General features: G+C 32.6%; 1 protein-coding gene across 7 annotated transcripts in view; it reads left to right on the forward strand.

The window, feature by feature from the left end:
* Positions 1–19,626, forward strand: part of SPOCK3 (SPARC (osteonectin), cwcv and kazal like domains proteoglycan 3) — a 458,737-nt gene that overhangs the window by 280,477 nt on the left and 158,634 nt on the right. For 6 of the 7 annotated variants that reach the window (XM_088019553.1, XM_028104387.1, XM_088019552.1 and 3 more), the window contains one exon: positions 8,337–8,460. The exons of the other annotated variant lie outside the window; for it this stretch is intronic. In XM_088019553.1, the coding sequence (XP_087875679.1) occupies positions 8,337–8,460 (124 nt within the window). The remainder of the gene's footprint in view (positions 1–8,336; positions 8,461–19,626) is intronic. 7 annotated transcript variants of the gene reach the window in all.

Here is a 19,626-nt window from a genome sequence, read left to right on the forward strand (position 1 = left end):
GCCATATGTAATGAAATATTACGCAACCATAAAATGGATGAAATCTTGCCTTTTGCAACAACATGGACAGATCTAGAGAGTATTATACCAAGTGAATTAAGGTAGACTGAGAAAGACAAATACTATATGATTTCACTCATACATGGAATCTAAAACCCAAAATAAATGGATATGCAAACAAAGAAAAAACAGAGTCTGACCTTTTTTAAATATGAAGAACAAACTGATGGTTGCCAGAAGGAAGGAAGGTGGGGAGATGGGCAACATGGGTGAAGAGAAGTGGAAGACACAGGCTTCCCATTATGGATTGAATAAGTGACAGGAATAAAGGGCACAACATAGGGAATTCAGTCAATGATACTGTAGTAGTTTTATATATTGACACATGGTAGCTACACTTGCAGGGTGTATAGCATAATGTATAAACATTGAATCACTATGTTGTACAACTGAAACTAATGTAACATTGTGTTTCAACTATACTCAAAAACAAATTTGAAAGAACAAAAAAAGATATTTGATCCCACAGAATATTTTCTCATGTCTCTTGGTAACTGCTGTATTATTAGTCATTTTCTTTTAGTAGATATTTTTCTCTTTTTAAGTTGCATATCTGTCATTGTTATTTTAAAAATGTGAATACGTTCTTTCCAAATATAGAATCTCCTTGATCTTTAAGAGTCATCTCTTCTTGTGAACTAAATCTTAGTTCAAACTTTGCTCAGTGTAGGCATTGTAGAACTACTTCATATTAAAGTAATAATTAATGTTTGAAAGCTTGCTTTATTTATGAACATTAATAATTGAAAAAAACAAAGAATTTCTGAATTATTATTTTAAATATAGGAAGCTAGACGTCATAAACATTCTCGTGTCTGGAATGAAATTACACCTGTCTATGCAAATTAAATAGAACCAATTCATGTATTAGTAAATTAATATTTGTATTGATTCCCTAAATCAGAATCACATGTATGGTGATATATTATTTATTGCACTCCATATAAATTTCAGTTTTAATCAGCCAGATATGTACTCTAGACAACACTTACTGGTGTAGGTGCTTTTTTAAGTAAAATTTGAAAAGTAATTGTCATTTTTCACCTGTTAAGTAAAACAGATATAGAAATTTATGAAATATGGGATGTGGTTTTCCATGACATTTAAAACTTTATATATACATTATAGCAAGGAAAACATTAGTGATCAAGTAAAAAATTGAACACTTGAAGTCCATATCTATAATTATAAGCACTAGAAATTTGAGCAAGATAATTAGGCTCCCTCCACCTCTCTATTTCTAGCTTCAGAATTTAAAAAATAACACATATTGTATATGATTGCTAAAATAATATATATTACTGCAACATATGAGTCTAGCATGTAATAGACTATCAAAACACATGAAAATCTAAACTTTAATTTGTGTAAATACCTGACTCAGTTCCTAAAATATTGTTTGATGAAATTTTATTGGCTTGAAAACAAAAAGCAACTTTCCAGTTCTTCTTCCAATGAATACATTTATACATACTTGTTAATTAGATAATTGCTTTATCATATGTAAGATCATGAATTCTCAATCTGTTGGTCTGTTTTGCTGGAAGTAGATTTATGGACATTTCTAATCCATAATAACTCCACCAATGACTAAATCTTAAATAGTCAACATCCTTTGCAGTTGAATATACTTTTTCCAAAGCTAAATAAAGAGGACTTTAGTAACTAAAATAATGTTTGAAATTAATTATGTGGAAACAGTAAGGACTATGATCTGAATTTGGCATCATCTACATTTTATACATTTTAAACCTTTATTACTCATTCAGTCCACTGGGGATCAGATTGATAAAGAGATTATAAGTGTCATTTATAGTATTGTTTATATTGAAATTTGAAGTTATTCATTGATGTCTTTAATAATTATAAATATGCTCACTGCTTAATGAAAAAATTATTTACTTGATGGATTATATCATTCAATCATCATAACTTGTCCATGATTCAAATCTCACAATGATAACATAGCTTTAAAATAAGGTCAGGGAAATGTTCTTTGACAGAAAATTAGCCTCACTAATTGGCTTATTGTGTTAGCAAGATCTACGTTCAAATATACTGGTTATTGAAATAGACCTCACTTAAGTTGTATTCTACTTACGTAGCAATATAACTCTACCATATTATTTTAACATTTGTTCAAAGAAAGTGTGGAACATTATAAATTATCCACATCTCTTTAAAGTCTAAATTCTGTTGTTCAATTTTATTACTCTGTAAAAAAATATGCTTCCTAAATCACTAATTACTTTTATTTCCTGGCAACAGTACTGTATGATATAAGTTGACTTGGTAAATACAGTTCATGACAAGAGTTTATTACTACAATCAGTTTTTAGAATGAGTTCAATTTATGCTATGAATAGTTTTTAAAGATACATTTTATTAATTACACCTATTAGTGAATTTTGAAATACATCTACAAGTGAGCTTTTTCTATGAATCTTAGTTCTTTGTAACATATAAGGAACAAGTAGAGCTTCTGTTCATATTGCAGAATAAATTACGCCAATTTATTTTTAATATTTGTAGTTTAGTAGCTATAGTTAATAATGTTTTCCAATATAAATAAATGTTTGCTTTGTATTTGTAGAATATGTCTTTTTACTTAAAATTAAAATTGATTGTTTATACCTTGATTCATTGCTTAAACTCCTGTCATACACAGTACAAAAATCATGGGAAGCAAATAGTGGCCACTACAGTTTTAATAAGTTCTGTATAGGGCTTTTCAACTTTTGCCCCAAAAGATAATTTCCTGCACCTTGCTAATACCATCTGTCCTTTTCTAAGACCCATGGCAAAAAAAAAAAAAAAAAAAAGTAATAAGGGCAGACTTGTTTCTTGAAGTGTTATGGCCAATAGGAAATGAATCGTAAGTTGTTAGTTGTGTCTTAAGAAAGAATTCTTCCACAAGTCTGGCAGAACTTCAAAAACTGACTGCCCAAAAGAATTGAAATGTTAGGTGTATTAACCAGACAAGAAGTACATCACTTCAGGCTGTCCTCAGCTGAGATACTCACAGAATATCTGTGTTCACTTGAATGTTGTTTTATCAGATTACAATAAATTTCTTTTGTTGAAGCAAAGTTAATATCAGTGCATATAGAAAGAAGCAAATACACTTAAGGAATTAAGTCTTATATACTGATGATTCCCCTCCTAAGGTAAAGATATAATAAATAAATTGACATTTTTTTCTGTTTGCATATTTATGGCCTAAAGAAATGAGAATTTATTATGTGTGATGTCAGTTTAAGAACTTGACTTTTAGGAAAATATGTAATTATTTATAGTATAAATATGATATATTTTTTATTTTTATGATTTATTGATGATGCTGTTTGATATTATAATACAAATATTATTTAATTCTTAGGTATACTTCCATAGAAATTATATCTCTTTAAGCACAGCCATATTTTATCTTTCCTCTTTCATTAGTTATCACAAGACTGGGCTTCCTCCTTTCGTTTGCTACCTTGAGATAGCTGAAGTTTGCACCTTCAGCATTCCAACCTGTCTCTTGTCCCACTCAACATCATCATCCTTCACACCAACATCATCCTTCACACCATAATGATATATTTGTTTCACTTAGTAACACTGTCAAGTTCTAAAATCATAATATATGGCGTGTATGCATTGTCTATGATTCTAATTTTTGAGTGTCTTTGTATAAGTAATTTTATTAAAGATTTATAGACTCATGGAATGCTCAGGATCAAGCTTAGTATTGTATAAGGGAAGAAATTAAGACCCAGGGACGTTACTGACTTGTCAAGACTGATTAATGACATGGTCATATATAAAAATTAAATCAAACTGGAATGAGATTTTTTTTTCCTGCTAACCATTTCGGTAACATCTTTGTGCTCTTTCCAAAATCAATGTAAATCCTAAAACATGGACATGGTGCTCAAATTATATTGTTAAAATGCACAACATGATTAACTAAACAGAAAACCAAATAGACCATAATTGAATAAATAGATGTAGCAGTAATTAACATTGTAGTTATTAGAAAAATAAGGGACTGTTGAGGTTTCATGTGTGACTGCTGCTTCAGTCTTAACCCAGAAGACCAGAGTGAAAGATATATCAGGAGCACAGGAGACAGCTCAGGTAATAAGAAGATGATAGAACGCAACTGCCTCAAAATAAGTCATGTAAAGGAGCCCTAGCAATAGTATAAATTCTTTTGAGTAGTTTAATTTTCCACCTCCTAGAAACATAATAACAGGCATATTGGTATGAAGCTAACTTAGTGCCTGAATGGTGGAATATTTAAATAAGAAAATTTTGAGAAAAATCCTTGACTTTATTTGTCATAGATTATCATTTAATTGCTTCATTCTTTAGCTTCAAAAATACAAATCTTTTTTGCTTTTTAAAGGAAAAGCTTATGACCATATATAGTTTACCACTGTAAAGTCAGTAAATAAATTTTTAACTCAAGTCTTCAAAATTGAAGTATGTATTTTTGAAAAATAGTTGAAGCTAGTTGAAAAATAGTTGAAACTTCTTAAAGGTAGACCTTTAAGAAGTTTATTCTAGCAAAGTTGCTATTGGAAGAGTAGTTTCTAAATAATTTCAGAATTTTGCAGCCAGCTTGAATTTTGTACTTCATTAAGGGGGGAAATTTTATTGCCCCCTTTGATAATAATTCAAAATAATTAACTGCTAATGGCTTTTGGTATATCAAAAAATTAGACTTACTTTCAAAGGTTAACAATCTTTTACATTTGGAATAGTCAGAATAATATGCCTACTGATGCTTTTGCTTATGCTAGTTTCTCACCTGTCATTCCTCCTGCCACATGTGCCAGACACTCATTCTGATAGCCTGAGCCAGCTCTGCCTTTTCCTAAGCCCTTCACTTTGCCCATCTTGGGCTGCCCATCTTGGACTTCCTTGACTTTCTCTCACTTAGAGGCACAATTGTTCTTCCTTAAATAGGACCTTCAAAATGTAATTAAAAATCAAACAAAAAAAATCTTCACTACATGTAATTATATATGTTTATGTATTACATAAACTACATAGATATTAAATTAAACCTTAGACATTTTCAGCTATAACCTCATCTACTTCACTAATTTTCCTAAGAGCAAGACAAGTATTTTAATAGACAAGATTGTGAGTAATGTTAATTCTGAGGAGCATTCTTGATATCAAATCAAACAAATTCTGAATCACATGATAACTTTGATGAAATAGACTCTGGGATGTAAAAATGTCTTCCATGGTGAATGGAATGAGTAGAGATACACATAGAGCTAGCGGACAGGTGGAGAATTGTGAAGTGTTAAGGGGCAGCAAGATGTTTGCAAAGACTTGCCCAATTCCTGCCTTTAGAAATGATTAACATTACTCAGAATCCTAAAGCCTTTGTTAATGATAGTTTATTTTTCCTCCAGTGTCTACCATGTGATACTGTTTATTTTGTTTTCACATGTAACTCTCTTATTTTTTCAATTGTAGATGTTTTGATTTTTGAAATAAAGAAAGCACATGTCTTATTTGTGTATACCTGGTGATTCCAGATAGTACATTGTTAATCAATCTATGAATTTGTAGAAGTATTTTTTTTTGTCAAATAAGATTCCTAAAAATTCATTTGTACTTATACCTTAATTCTAACATGAATACAAAAAGTTAGAAAACTTAGTTAGAAAGTAAGTTAGAAAAAGTATACTCTATATTGCCCTTTATGTGCTTCAATGTAATTTGTCTTTCTACAGAAAATGAAATAATTATTTTTCTTCATGTGTAAATTACATCAGTCTGAGATGATTTAAGAACACATAAAAACTGTAATATTTAGAATTTCAGATTTCAAATTTAGGCTCAAATTTTCTAGACTATTTTGTTAAGTGTAAAGTCTATTCTATAAAGACTATCTTATGATGACAAAATGCTAAGTGCTTTCTTTTGGATTTACAGAATGTAATAAAATGTTCATTCTCCAGGTGTTATGGTAGGAATAATATATATTAAAATATGAATATTGGTTAGCTTACCCTCATCTAATGCATTTATTTAAAAATAAACATAAGTAAATACTGGTTTGGGGCATGGTATGGTTTGGCATCAACTCTTATTCAAAATGCTGGTACAAATATATGCAATATTATAATGTTTATAATGTTGATGATACTTCAGCAAATTCTAACCAGGATGAAGTCTAAATAAAAAATACCATTTTTATTTATGTACTTTAGGAATTGGAAAGCAATGTTGGCTTTGAAGAGAATAAGGATGACTAAAGTGGTTGTTTTACATAAATACGGTATATATATATATGTATCCCAAAGCATACAGCATCTTCTAATGAAATACTTTCTAATAAAATACTTTCTATTGATGAGGAAACTGAACTTGGTAATAATTTCTCCTAAGGTATCTGATTGCATAATTTTATGCCTTATTTTGATTACACAATGTGAAAGAACAATGCAAATAGAATATATATATATATATATATATATATTTATTTATTTCCCTCTGCTCTCCATTTCTGCAACTTATAAGTCTGTAGTGTTATAATGTTCCAAGTTTTCCAATTATTGTTTTAATTCCCATTAGAATTTTGTACCAGTTATTTAATTAGTAATAGCAGCATGGTTATTTTTCCCATTTTATTCTTATCACATGAACTCTGTGGCCAGACAAAATTTTAAAGCAGTCTTTTGGCAAAATTTACAAAATTGACATTAAGAGAAGTGTTAAGAGCTATGATAGTTTCATGAAAAATCTTTGAGAGAAGCAGGGTTGGGGGGGAGAGGAAGAGAGGATAAAAAACCTTTTTCTCAATGTCTATCCAAATTTTATTAAAATTTCAAACACATAGTTTGAACTTCTTCCCCTATAATAAAAATATTACTATATTTCTTAATAATATTTCAGGATTACTTTTTTGTAGTTTTGCTTATTCATGAAAAAAATGAAAAGCAAACAGAAGCAAATGTTTCAAGTAAAACGTCTTTTCTCATCACAGTAGACACATCAAATTACTCTCTCTACAAACAATTTTAATGAATGAGTACTGATTTATTAAAGAATTTCTAAATATTAAATGTTTTTGAATAGATTCCCTGTTATTTTGCTTCTTATTTTTTAGCACTTTACCCTCTGTATGTAAACCGTTCACACAAATAGGCAAGGCAATAAGCAGTTTGATTACAAAGTGGAAAAACAAATAATTCTAAGTGTCGGTAACGGAAAAGAATGGGTTTTCCCAAGTTATTCTAAATCAAAGCCTCAAAATGGATCTATTTGAGGTATTTCTACATAATAAAAAGAGGGTTGGCTATCACTAACCTACTAATTTGGCTTTCTAAATTTTAGTCACTGCTGGAAAAGTTCTTTATTGTTGTTTTCTCTCAAAATAAGCTTCTCTTATTTTCAGGTACATTGGGTATACCTGGGAAATTAGGTGTTCTTTTCAGTTACTCTTCTTAATGGAATAGTTCTTCATTGCCAAGCAATTGTTGCTTCTGTTTCAGGGATTATCAAAAATACATCACAGCTGCAAATTAAAACAAAAAATCTGTATCATGAAACATAACTATGTGACCAGCAGAATATTTCAAAAGAATATATTCTTATCTTATTATGGGAAAATCTTGATATATGAAATAAAAGATTATAATGAAGAATACCATATTGATTAATGCATTAAAAATGAGCATGGAGTTTACTGTTTATAATTTGCCTTCAAAAACAAACTGAGTGTTGCTGGAGTGGTGGAGGCTGGGAGGGATGGCGTGGCTGGGTGATAGACATTGGGGAGGGTATGTGCTATGGTGAGCGCTGTGAATTGTGCAAGACTGTTGAATCACATATCTGTACTTCTGAAACAAATAATGCAACATATGTTAAGAAAAAAGAAAAAGAAGAAGATAGCAGGAGGGGAAGAATGAAGGGGAGTAAATCGGACGGGGAGATGAACCATGAGAGACGATGGACTCTGAAAAACAACTGAGGGTTCTAGAGGGGAGGAGGGTAGGGGGATGGGTTAGCCTGGTGATGGGTATTAAAGAGGGCACATTCTGCGTGGAGCATTGAGTGTTATGCACAAACAATGAATCATGGAACACTACATCAAAAACTAATGATGTAATATATGGTAATTAACATAACAATAAAAAATTTAAAAAATATATAATTCACCTTCAGGAGTTGGAATGACATAAAGAAAAGGCCTGGCGTTAATATCAATTTATGTATTTTAAAAAATTCACTAAGTATGGTTATTGTTGTTGTTTTAACAGCATGAAAGATGCAGGAGTAGGCCATAAGCAACGGAGGGGTCCCGTATCATCCACCTGCAAGCAGTGCCCAGTGGTCTATACCAACCCTGTGTGTGGTTCAGATGGTCATACCTACTCTTCTCAGGTAAAGACAATTATAGTCATTTCGTATGAAACATGTAATGCGTATTTACCAGAAAATGAATGAAATTATTAGTTCTCTCATGTAGTCATCCAAATAATTTATTTAGCTTTTAAAACAATGCAAATAATCTCACTGGTTTGGAATCTGATTTAATGTGTATTGGTTTCTCCTATATCAGAATTTTTAAAATTTGAAATACTAAAGTTATGAACACTCTGAACAGTTAAAAGCAACATTTTGTTTGTTGTTGCTATGAAAGAGGTCAGAAATGTAACCATGTCATACCATAATGTTAACAATTATTATCATTATAACAACAATAGCAGCTACCATTTGTCATTATCATTACTTCTTTTATCTCATATGTTATTTCCAATAGTATTACTAAAAAGCCTCTAAAAATTCCTTTTAACAAATGAGAAAACCAAAGATCAGAAAGATATAGCAAATTTCACATATTTACTGACATAGAAATCAAGATTTGTTGCCATCTCTGATTTTGTGTCTCTATTCTCTCCTCTACATTATTCTGCCTCTTTTTTGGTGTCCCATATTATTCAGTTATATAGGAGATTTTTAAGACCTTTACCTAATAAGACAGTGATAAATTTTCTTTGATTATGTGACAGGAAGGAATGTAGTATCACAAGCTCTTACATGAAATTTTGGGGCCAGATAAATTTATGAAATTAGATTTTTAAAAATTATATCTTTTTTTAAAAAGATAATATAACATTGTACTCTGTCCCCATTGGGACCTTTCCCTTTTATTAAACATATTAATATCTTACTAAGGAACAAGATGAATATTCACATTAAATAGAATACATGAAAACTACAAAATAATTTTACTTCAGTTCATATCTGAGTTTGCTTACTGCAAGGGGAGTTCCAAAAAATTTTAGTTACCTGAACATTTTGTTTTGTAGATACCTTTTTATGAACCATCCCTTCTCCTAGTAAATATGTCCTCACAAGATACACTTGTATTTATAATCACTAATCTTAACAATAGCACTGCAATGATAAAATAGATTCATCCAGTCAATAAATATATGCATAGTACTTATTTGGTGCTAAGTACTGTGTTATCTTGGTGAAGCTGCAATGTGATAATTTGCTGAGGTTTTAAAGGTGTGTATTGCTAGGAGAGAATGGAGACTGTTACTGGTCATTTCAATATGACCTTGATCTTGATGAATTTACCATGGTCCAGAATCTCAGCTTTGAAAGTTAAGAAAATTCATGCCTTTGGCACAAGGGAGAATGAATCTATCTCATATTATCAAATCCTACATGATAATGTGTAAATCATGATACTGATTTATTCAATGACAACAAAGGTTGCACATTGTAATATTCAAATTGGTGGGTAGAGCTACATGGCAAGCAAATTTTAATCTTAATTGTACTCGATGTACACTGATGGTTGAACAGGTTGAATCAAGGGAGAGACTGTAATTTTTACCGGCATCTAGCTAGGATAAGCCTGTCTTTCTCAACATTAGAAGTGTATGTGCTAGAGGTACTAGTATGTTTGTGTCCAGAGTGTCCCTGGAGCGTGCTAACATTAGTCTACCACCTGTTTGTTTGGGGGTCTCTTAAGGATGTTCCTAGTTGGTGATCAGTTCTGTTAGAATTTAGTTTCACAGAACACAAACATAATCATGAGTGATTTCTTCCTTTTGGAACCAGACAGGAGGCCTTGTTTGATGATTTTGGAGAAATGCAATCATATTCCCACCCAAGATTAAATATACCTATCATAAGTAGATTAATTCACATATATTTCCAATTCCATGGGGTTTCCCCATTCTTCTTTGTACTAAGCATCCTCGAAGCCCCCCAACTTACAAATCATATGGTTTTATTAATACTGTTAATAAAGCCATTCTAAGTAATCCACTGAATTGTAACCATTCTGAGTAATCCATTGAATAATAAACCATTGAATTATTGTTTTAATATTTCTTTGCATATGTATCACTTTCAATGCATGCCTTGACAAAAAAGATGTGGAAAGTATGTGGTTCAAATGAATATGAACTTTTAGTAAATCCCAAATCACCATCCTCATTTCTACTGATTCTAATTTAACTTGGTGAGTTTTCCACTTTGGACCACCAATACTAATCTTAGAGCAGTGAGGCTGAGCTGTATAAAACAATGCAAACTAAATGGAGATCTTAGCCCAGTAAGAACTTATACTAAACAACCCTTAATAATACTTTTTAAAAAGTTTATAGGATTGGAAATTCAAAATAAGACGCTTATCATTTTTTCCCCTTTTCCCTAAAACAAAGTATTGCCCTAGGCTATTTAGATATTGGATCAAAACAAAGACCACAGAAACAAATGCCTTCTTGAAATGGTAATTTTATTATTTCTCCAGCATCTACTTACCAGAGATGAAAACAGAAGATTGGTGCAGGGGTCACAGATATTTATTTTGGCTCTTGGCTTACTCAACTTTGTCAATAGGCTTAGCAAATTCTGACAGGGGGAAATATTTAAACAGCTTTGGGGGACTCATGGGCATTTGAATTCACAGGAATGGTGAACTCCAAATTCTAGGTTTAGTATGGTCCTTGAAGCTCCTTACCTGAGGTTTCCAATCCCTCAGCTAAGTATTCCTGATATGTTAAATACTGGCCAGAAGCCAGATAATATCAGCCCAGAGTGTGGGACCTTACATCCAGGATGGAAGCCCAGTCTTCCTCTCCTGGTCTTCCAATCATTTTTCTGTATTTTGGTTCCCTTGCATATACAGTTGTTTGTTTGTTTTACTACTACAAATAATCTTCCTTCAGGTTCTATTTTAGCTCCACAATGTTTCCTCATTACCTTTGGCTCAATTTATGGAGAGGAAATTAGAAATCATGTTTCCATTGTACAACTTAATTGGAGATGAGGTCATTACAAAGTATAACAGGTGCAGGAGTTGAGGGATGGGGTGAGAAAAAGGTTACCACAAGGTATCCAAAGGAAGACTTCAGTCAAATGCCCTAAGATATAATTTTGGAAAGTACATCTCATTACACAGTGTGACCAATTTGGAATAATTATTTTATTGGAGTTCAAGCTCTGAACTTGTCAGCTTGTCTAGAAATCCTCAGCAGAGTATTTTAAAAATGTATACACAAGAAGACAAAGGAACGGATGAAAAATTGTGAAAAAATTGATTTACTTGAAAAAATATTGGGACTTTTGTGATTTTTTTATGAGAACTATTTTTGTAACATCTGATTTTTCCTGTTAAGAAAAACGATTGCAACTTTTTATAGAATCCTAGTTCATCTTTCTTTTTAAAAGAACAAATGTTTTCTGAATTCTTTTAAATTCAGCAATGCCAGAAAAATAAAAATATAAGTCTGTTCAAGGTTATTTGAGAGGTAATTGTTCCTGAAATTGACACAAAAGATAAAGGTCTTTGTCTCTTTACTTCAGGCAAAGTCTATTTTGATTGTATTGCTTCAGTAAGAACTAGGAATTGTTCTCCAATATAGTATCCATATTAAACCATGGATATATTTTTCACTGACTGGTGTGAACTGGATATTACATTTGCTGGGAAGAAGTCAATAAATAATATTAATGTTTTAGAACTCAGCATGGCATCGGTAATATAAACTCCCTGGGGACAACACACTGGATGATTTTGAACTTTTTTTTTTTCATATTTAGTCATGCTCTGCTTGGCAACTGAGCTTAATAATGGTGAATTCTTTGGGAACTAACACCGTTTATAACAAATTGCGTGTGTGTGTGTGTGTGTGTGTGTGTGTGTGTGTGTGTGTGTGTTTTGAGGGAAGGCAAGTAGAAAGCTTAACCATTTTATACTGGACCTTCCAACTCTGGCTACAGACATGCTATTTAAATTGTTTTGGGATGGGATCCTGTGAATCTGAATTTTAAAAGCTCCTTGGGTGATTTTTATGTGTGGGCATAGTTGAGAACCACTGTTGCATCCCTTCAGATTACTGCATCCCTACAGATTACTTTTGAATTCTTATGTTTTTTAATAAACTAGACCAACAATAACATTAATGGGGAAGCATTTACTTTTTGTTTCAACATATTACTGTTATGTCTTATTTTTTCTTTATTTTGTCAATATTTGAGGTATTCTATTACTTTCTCTTAATAATAGTTGCTAATTCTAGTAGCCCTCTGTACATTTTAAAAGATAACTAATTTCTTGACACCTCACCATTTTGATGTGTTGCATCTATTAATATTTAGTATTTAATTGTCCTGTACCTTCCTCTGAATACTTTGTCTAAGCTGAGGTAATCTTAAGATCAACCTTCAGAAATAGATGTACACTGTTTCTATTTGAACTGCTTTTCAGTGTAGGCTAAGTTGTATTTTTGGCTTAGGTATGCCAGCTTAATCAAGATTATAACTACAGCATGTTAACAGAACCACTGACTGGGAGAAGCTCTTAATAGACCACTGAACATTAGAGGAAATAATATGACTGAACTTTATCATAAAATCTCAGATTTGAAAGGAACTCAATAGGACATCTAGTACAAACTTCTACACAGTATGCAGGTGCCTGATAAGATATCATGTTCTGTAAGATAAATGTCTATATTTGTGGGGAGTTCTAAAGCTTTCCTGTCCTTACATTGATTTGGCTTCCAACACTCCCCATTCCTACCACATCAGCGTATATCAAAGCACAAAATGCAACTTCTGTTGTCTTCAGTTGTTGGGAAATAAGTGAATTCCTAAATTTTCACTTAAAATGGAGCAAGAGTCTAAAAGATAACCTCATGGGTAGAATATTATTTAATTTTTACAAAACTCAATTCCCAGTCTTTTAGAATTTTTTTGTACATATTTATTTGGATATGAACTTTGTAAAGAATATTCACCTTCATTGGATCCGAGACATTCAACATTGTTTTCAGGGAAACCCAACCCTGTATTATGCACAGATACTTAAGATATTAAGTCATATTTAGTTAAATTATATAATTATGATATTAACTTTTATTGGAACAGACTTTAGGAACGAAAAAAGTGAAGTGGTGGTAAACATAAAACTCAGCTTACAGAAATGAGGAAGTTTGGAATCATTTATTAGTGTTCAGTGTTTAGCATGCTATGGACATCAATTATTTCCCTGGAGGTCAACTGAGGGTGAACTTCCAATGTAATTTTCTTGTTAACCAAAAAAATATTCATTCAGGAGAAACTAACTAATATGTTCTTCTTCTGTTAATATTACATGTTTGGGTTAAATATCATTACCAAATAAAGGTGAAATATAATTTCTTAATCAGCTGAATAAGACCAAGTTATTTATAAATAATCACTGAGTTTTCATAAGGAAATTTCATAAGGAAAACTTTGAGTAAAAATAAATTCTAATTATTTTGTTCTTCAATCCTGGATTTATTTTCTTCTCAGAATATTCTATATGTATGGAATATAAAGTGTTGAGCATTTAGCATTTATATATACTCATTCATATTATTAGTGTATTTAAATGCACACAGAAAGGTAAGGGAAATAATTTATAGTGATGAATGATTTTTGTTTTCCAAAAAGAAAAAGGAAAATTAAGGAAATTAGGTTTAAACATGAAAACCATGTGCCATGTCTATAAAAGGATTGTTAGAACAAACTAACTGCTTCTATTGTTAAATATTCAGATAATTCTTCCACCTTCTCAGTTATAAATAATGCAACATGTTATTGCTATGGCAATGGACATTTTTGCCTTGCTTCTAAATTGTTTCACTCACTAAATCATTTTTCTGCAATTTGTATTATATTGAAGAAATTTAACTTCATTTTTATTTTCTACTACAATATACTCTAATACCATAATTATCTTTGGAAGGTGACTTGTTGAAGTTAAGCGAGCACACTGTATTTTTGAATGTTAGTGCTCTAATCTCTCTCCATACTCCAAATATCTGTCCCTTCTTCTCCAGGAGATTGCTCTATTGATTATGTTATACCACTCTTTCTTTAACCTTAACATAAACATAGGCATACTTTCTTGGCTTGTTTAAGACTCTTGAGTTATATATGTTGGTAGCTGCCATTCAATGAGTGTAGGATAAAGTTTTAACTAACTTCTAAATTTATATTTTAATGTGATTTTGAGATTTTAACCTTTTTATGTTTGTGTTAGTGACTGTGCTATAGTGGCCTTGCACAAAACTCAAGTGATATTATAGGTTTTTTTGTAATTTTACTAATTTATTTAATTATTTTTAAGGCCTTAGGAAGATGAAAAGTTGGCAAATCTATATTTGTTTCACACATTTGTCTTTGAAATATTGATAATCAATAAATCTAAATCTAAAAGATTTTGATCCAGTGGTATGTGGCTGCCATATCTTTTTCAGTGACTACATGGGCAAATTTGTATTTTCCCACAATACTCTATGATCACTGTATGTTGTAATGTCCTTTAATTTCCCACCACCCTAAAGGTACTTACCAAGGAAATTAGCTTTATTATGTGAATTAGCAATGGATTAAATATCCTATTGCATCTGAAGCAAGTCAATTAAACAAAAGCAAACTGAAACTGGGAGGCAAGAAATTATAATATAGAAACTAGAAAAAAAAAGACAATCAATAGCTAGAATCAGGAAATTTGAAGATGAGCACCTTGCAAAAGAATGTTACAGTAGGTTTTACATGAAAATATTGTGATGTATACGAATTAGAAGATCACCTAAACAGCTATACCCCCAGTAAAAATGAAGCGGAAAGTATCTGTCATTGAGAGCTAAGAATATGAAAAGTAGCCTATTTCTCTCTGAAGTAGCTTTGGGTAATAAGGCTATTATTATGGTATAATATTTATACCTTTGAACCTGCTCTTTATGCATCTGGGATTTTGGATTACATTACCTCCAAACAGAGGTCAGGAAAGCTCCAGGATAAGAAGTAAAATTTAGGGACTTTCATGTAGGCAGTATTCTTGATATTTGGAACCCCAACATAAATTCTTTCTGTAGAAAAGTATTGGTAATTCAAGATCCTAAGGATTCCCCAGATTTTATTTTGCCAACTCTTTGCTCACACAAAAGTAAATAAATATTATAAATGGAAGTGACATGCTTATATAACAGAAATAAACCAATAAACAAAATGAGAAAAGACAACACGAGCAAGAGTGAACAATGACAAAAACAATAATAGCATAACCATGTTTAAGTTTCAGATATCCAAAATACTAAAATCATCAGACAAACAATTAGGTATATTGAAACATACAAATACTATGTAAAATATTTTTAATGTGTGAAATGTTTAAAGACTTAAAGTGATTTTTTCTTTAAATTTTTTATTGTTATGTTAATCACCATACATTACATCGTTAGTTTTTGATGTAGTGTTCCATGATTCATTGTTTGTGCATAACACCCAGTGCTCCATGCAGAACGTGCCCTCTTTAATACCCATCACCAGGCTAACCCATCCCCCCACCCCCTTCCCCTCTAGAACCCTCAGTTTGTTTTTCAGAGTCCATCGTCTCTCATGGTTCATCTCCTCCTGATTACTCCCCTTCCTTCTTCCCCTCCTGCTATCTTCTTCTTTTTGTTTTTCTTAACATATATTGCATTATTTGTTTCAGAGGTACAGATCTGTGATTCAACAGTCTTGCACAATTCACAGCGCTCACCATAGCACATACCCTCCCCAATGCCTATCACCCAGCCACCCCATCCCTCCCACCCCCCACCACTCCAGCAACCCTCAGTTTGTTTCCTGAGATTAAGAATTCCTCATATCAATGAGGTCATATGATACATGTCTTTCTCTGATTGACTTATTTCACTGAGCATCACACCCTCCAGTTCCATCCATGTTGTTGCAAATGGCAAGATCTCATTCCTTTTGATGGCTGCATAATATTCTGTTGTGTATATATACCACATCTTCTTCATCCATTCATCTGTCAATGGACAACTTGGCTCTTTCCACAGTTGAGTTATTGTGGACATTGCTGCTATAAACATTGGGGTGCACGTACCCCTTCGGATCCCTACATTTATATCTTTGTGGTAAATACCCAGTAGTGCAATTTCTGGATCGTATGGTAGCTCTATTTTCAACTTTTTGAGGAACCTCCATACTGTTTTCCAGAGTGGCTGCACCAGCTTGCATTCCCACCAACAGTGTAGGACGGTTCCCCTTTCTCCGCATCCCCACCAACAACTGTTGTTTCCTGACTTGTTCATTTTAGCCATTCTGACTGGTGTAAGGTGGTATCTCATTGAGGTTTTGATTTGGATTTCCCTGATGTTGAGCGATGTTGACCACTTTTTCATGTGTCTGTTGGCCGTTTGGATGTCTTCTTTGGAAAAATGTCTGTTCATGTCTTCTGCCCATTTCTTGATTGGATCATTTGTTCTTTGGGTGTTGAGCTTAAGAAGTTCTTTATAGATTTTGGATACTAGCCCTTTATCTGATATGTCATTTGCAAATATTTTCTCCCATTCTGTCGGTTGTCTTTTGGTTTTGTGGACTGTTTCTTTTGTTGTGCAAAAGCTTTTTATCTTGATGAAATCCCAATAGTTCATTTTTGCCCTTGCTTCCCTTGCCTTTGGTGATGTTTCTAGGAAGAAGTTGCTGTGGCCGAGGTCAAAGAGGTTGCTGCTTGTGTTCTTCTTTAGGATTTTGATGGACTCCTGTCTCACATTTAGGTCTTTCAACCATTTGGAGTCTATTTTTGTGTGTGGTGTAAGGAAATGGTCCAGTTTCATTCTTCTGCATGTGGCTGTCCAATTTTCCCAACACCATTTGTTGAAGAGACTGTCTTTTTTCCATTGGACATTCTTTCCTGCTTTGTCAAAGATGAGTTGACCATAGAGTTGAGGGTCCATTTCTGGGCTCTCGATTCTGTTTCATTGATCTATGTGTCTGATTTTTGCCACTACCATACTGTCTTGATGATGACAGCTTTGTAATACAGCTGGAAGTCCGGAATTGTGATGCCACCAGCTTTGCTTTTCTTTTTCAACATTCCTCTGGCTATTCGGGGTCTCTTCAGACATGAAGAAATGGAAAAACGTTCCATGCTCATGGATTGGAAGAACAAACATTGTGAAGATGTCAATGCTACCTAAAGCAATCTACACATTCAGTGCAATCCCCATCAAAATACCATCCACTTTTTTCAAAGAAATGGAACAAATAATCCTAAAATTTGTATGGAACCAGAAGACTTAAAGTGATTTTGAAATATACAAACAAAACCAATATAATTTCAAAAAATATTAAATTTGTAAAAGAACCAAATATAATTCATTCACATAAAATAAAAATTTTTAATTAAAATTAAATGGGTAGATTAAATATTAGATTACATGAAGAGAATTAATGACCTACAGTATATGTGTGTATGTGAATATAGACTTACATGTATAAAACAGAAAATATATGTAAGAAGCATAAACTGTTATATATGTAATTATATATGTTTGTGTGTATTTCAGAAAAACAGCTCAGATATTTCAGAAAATACTTCAGAAAAATGATCCAAAAAGGAAAATAAAGAATAGAAAGTAGAATGAAAAGGTATAAAAAAATTGTTCTGAAATATAAAAGGAGAAACCAGAAATAATAAGGTGGAGAAGAAGAATAAAAGAAAAATTGAACATTTTCCAGAAATGTTGAAAGGCATGAATTCACAATACAGGAAATACATTACAATGTGTACAAGATAAATAAGGTAAATAAGAAATTCAAATCTCGACACATTGTAGTAAAATGACAGATTAACAAAATAAAATCTAACCAGACCAAAAAAGTTTAAAATATTATATCATTACACCAACAAAAATTATCTCAAAAGATTAATGGGATTTTAAAAGTACACTTAAAATATTGAAAGAAAATTTTAAAAAATTCAAAACAAGTATTTCAGGAGAAAATATTGTCCAAATTTTCTGCACAAAAATCCTTGAAAAGATTGTACAGAACAAAACAGCCAAGACCTCTGATTGCAAGATATGCAGAAATATGAGTGACCCATGGAGACTTACCTCCAAACAATACCTTATTTCTCATTTCCACATCTTTTTGGCTTCCAGAGAATTTACCTGTAGATACACCGCTCCATCAACCATTCCAACTAACATGATCAACAGATGTTGGGACCAAATCCACTCAATTTGTCTCATGCAGCATTTATTTAAGGCTAACAGCAGGGAAGCTCCAAGCAGAAGAATGAAACCAATCTAATACAATATTTACCTCAACAATGTCTCCCTTCCTGCTCTGGGGTCCTGGCCCAACCACCTGAACAAACCCCATAAATCACCAAGGTTTACCTTAGAAATCTAGGTGGCTTTTGCCTCAATTTTCTCTCTTAGTCTTTGTACTTGGCTTGAGGATTTAATCCAGGTATAGCAGGATGCTTTAGTGATTGCACAGACTCCCACTTGAGTTGAGGGTGACCTGAATGCCTTCTAGGAACAATGTGGTATCATTGATTACTTAAGATTCTTTCTAATAGGGTACTTTGTGTTATAGAGAGAAATTCTTGAAGGTGCTCATAAAAAATGCGTCCAGTATGCCACGTGGAACTGAATAACTACGTATAGATTCATTTAGGAGAGATGTCAGTTTCCTGAGAGCTACCTGATCTACTGGTGTTGCTTCCTAAACAGGTGAAGTTCTCTTAGACCACTGCTGAGGTGCAAATCACCATCTTTTCTGTATGGAGGCATATTCATGCCTAGATTCCATTTGGAATGGAAATCTATTTCCATGGAAAGCCATCGAAATGGCTTTTTGGCCATTTAAGAGAACTGTCCCAGCAGTGCACATGGTGCCCTGAAAACAAAATATTATTAAAACTGCTGTGACCTGCAAGTAAGAACTACATTTTTTCTGGGGACACAGATTGATAGTACATCAAATGTGACCTTCCAGCCCACCAGAAGATGCTTGATTTTCCAATTGAATTAGAATAATTGATTCTACTCCTTGTTTTTGGAGTGATGCTGGAAAGCAGTCTGTCCAACCTGTCCTATTTTTCGAAGCAACCAACTGATGGTATTGAGCCATCTCACTGCATGAGAATGGAGATGAGAAAGACTTCGGGAGGTATTGGCAGGTGCTTTGCGTGGGAGGTTGAGGAGCTGGTGCCATTCCTTTATCTTTCTGATAGACTCAGTTAGG

This window comes from Eumetopias jubatus, unplaced genomic scaffold (genome assembly GCF_037043125.1).
Source record: "Eumetopias jubatus isolate StellerSeaLion01/CBP00866 unplaced genomic scaffold, mEumJub1_p1.0 scaffold_2, whole genome shotgun sequence".
Classification (NCBI taxonomy): domain Eukaryota; kingdom Metazoa; phylum Chordata; class Mammalia; order Carnivora; family Otariidae; genus Eumetopias; species Eumetopias jubatus.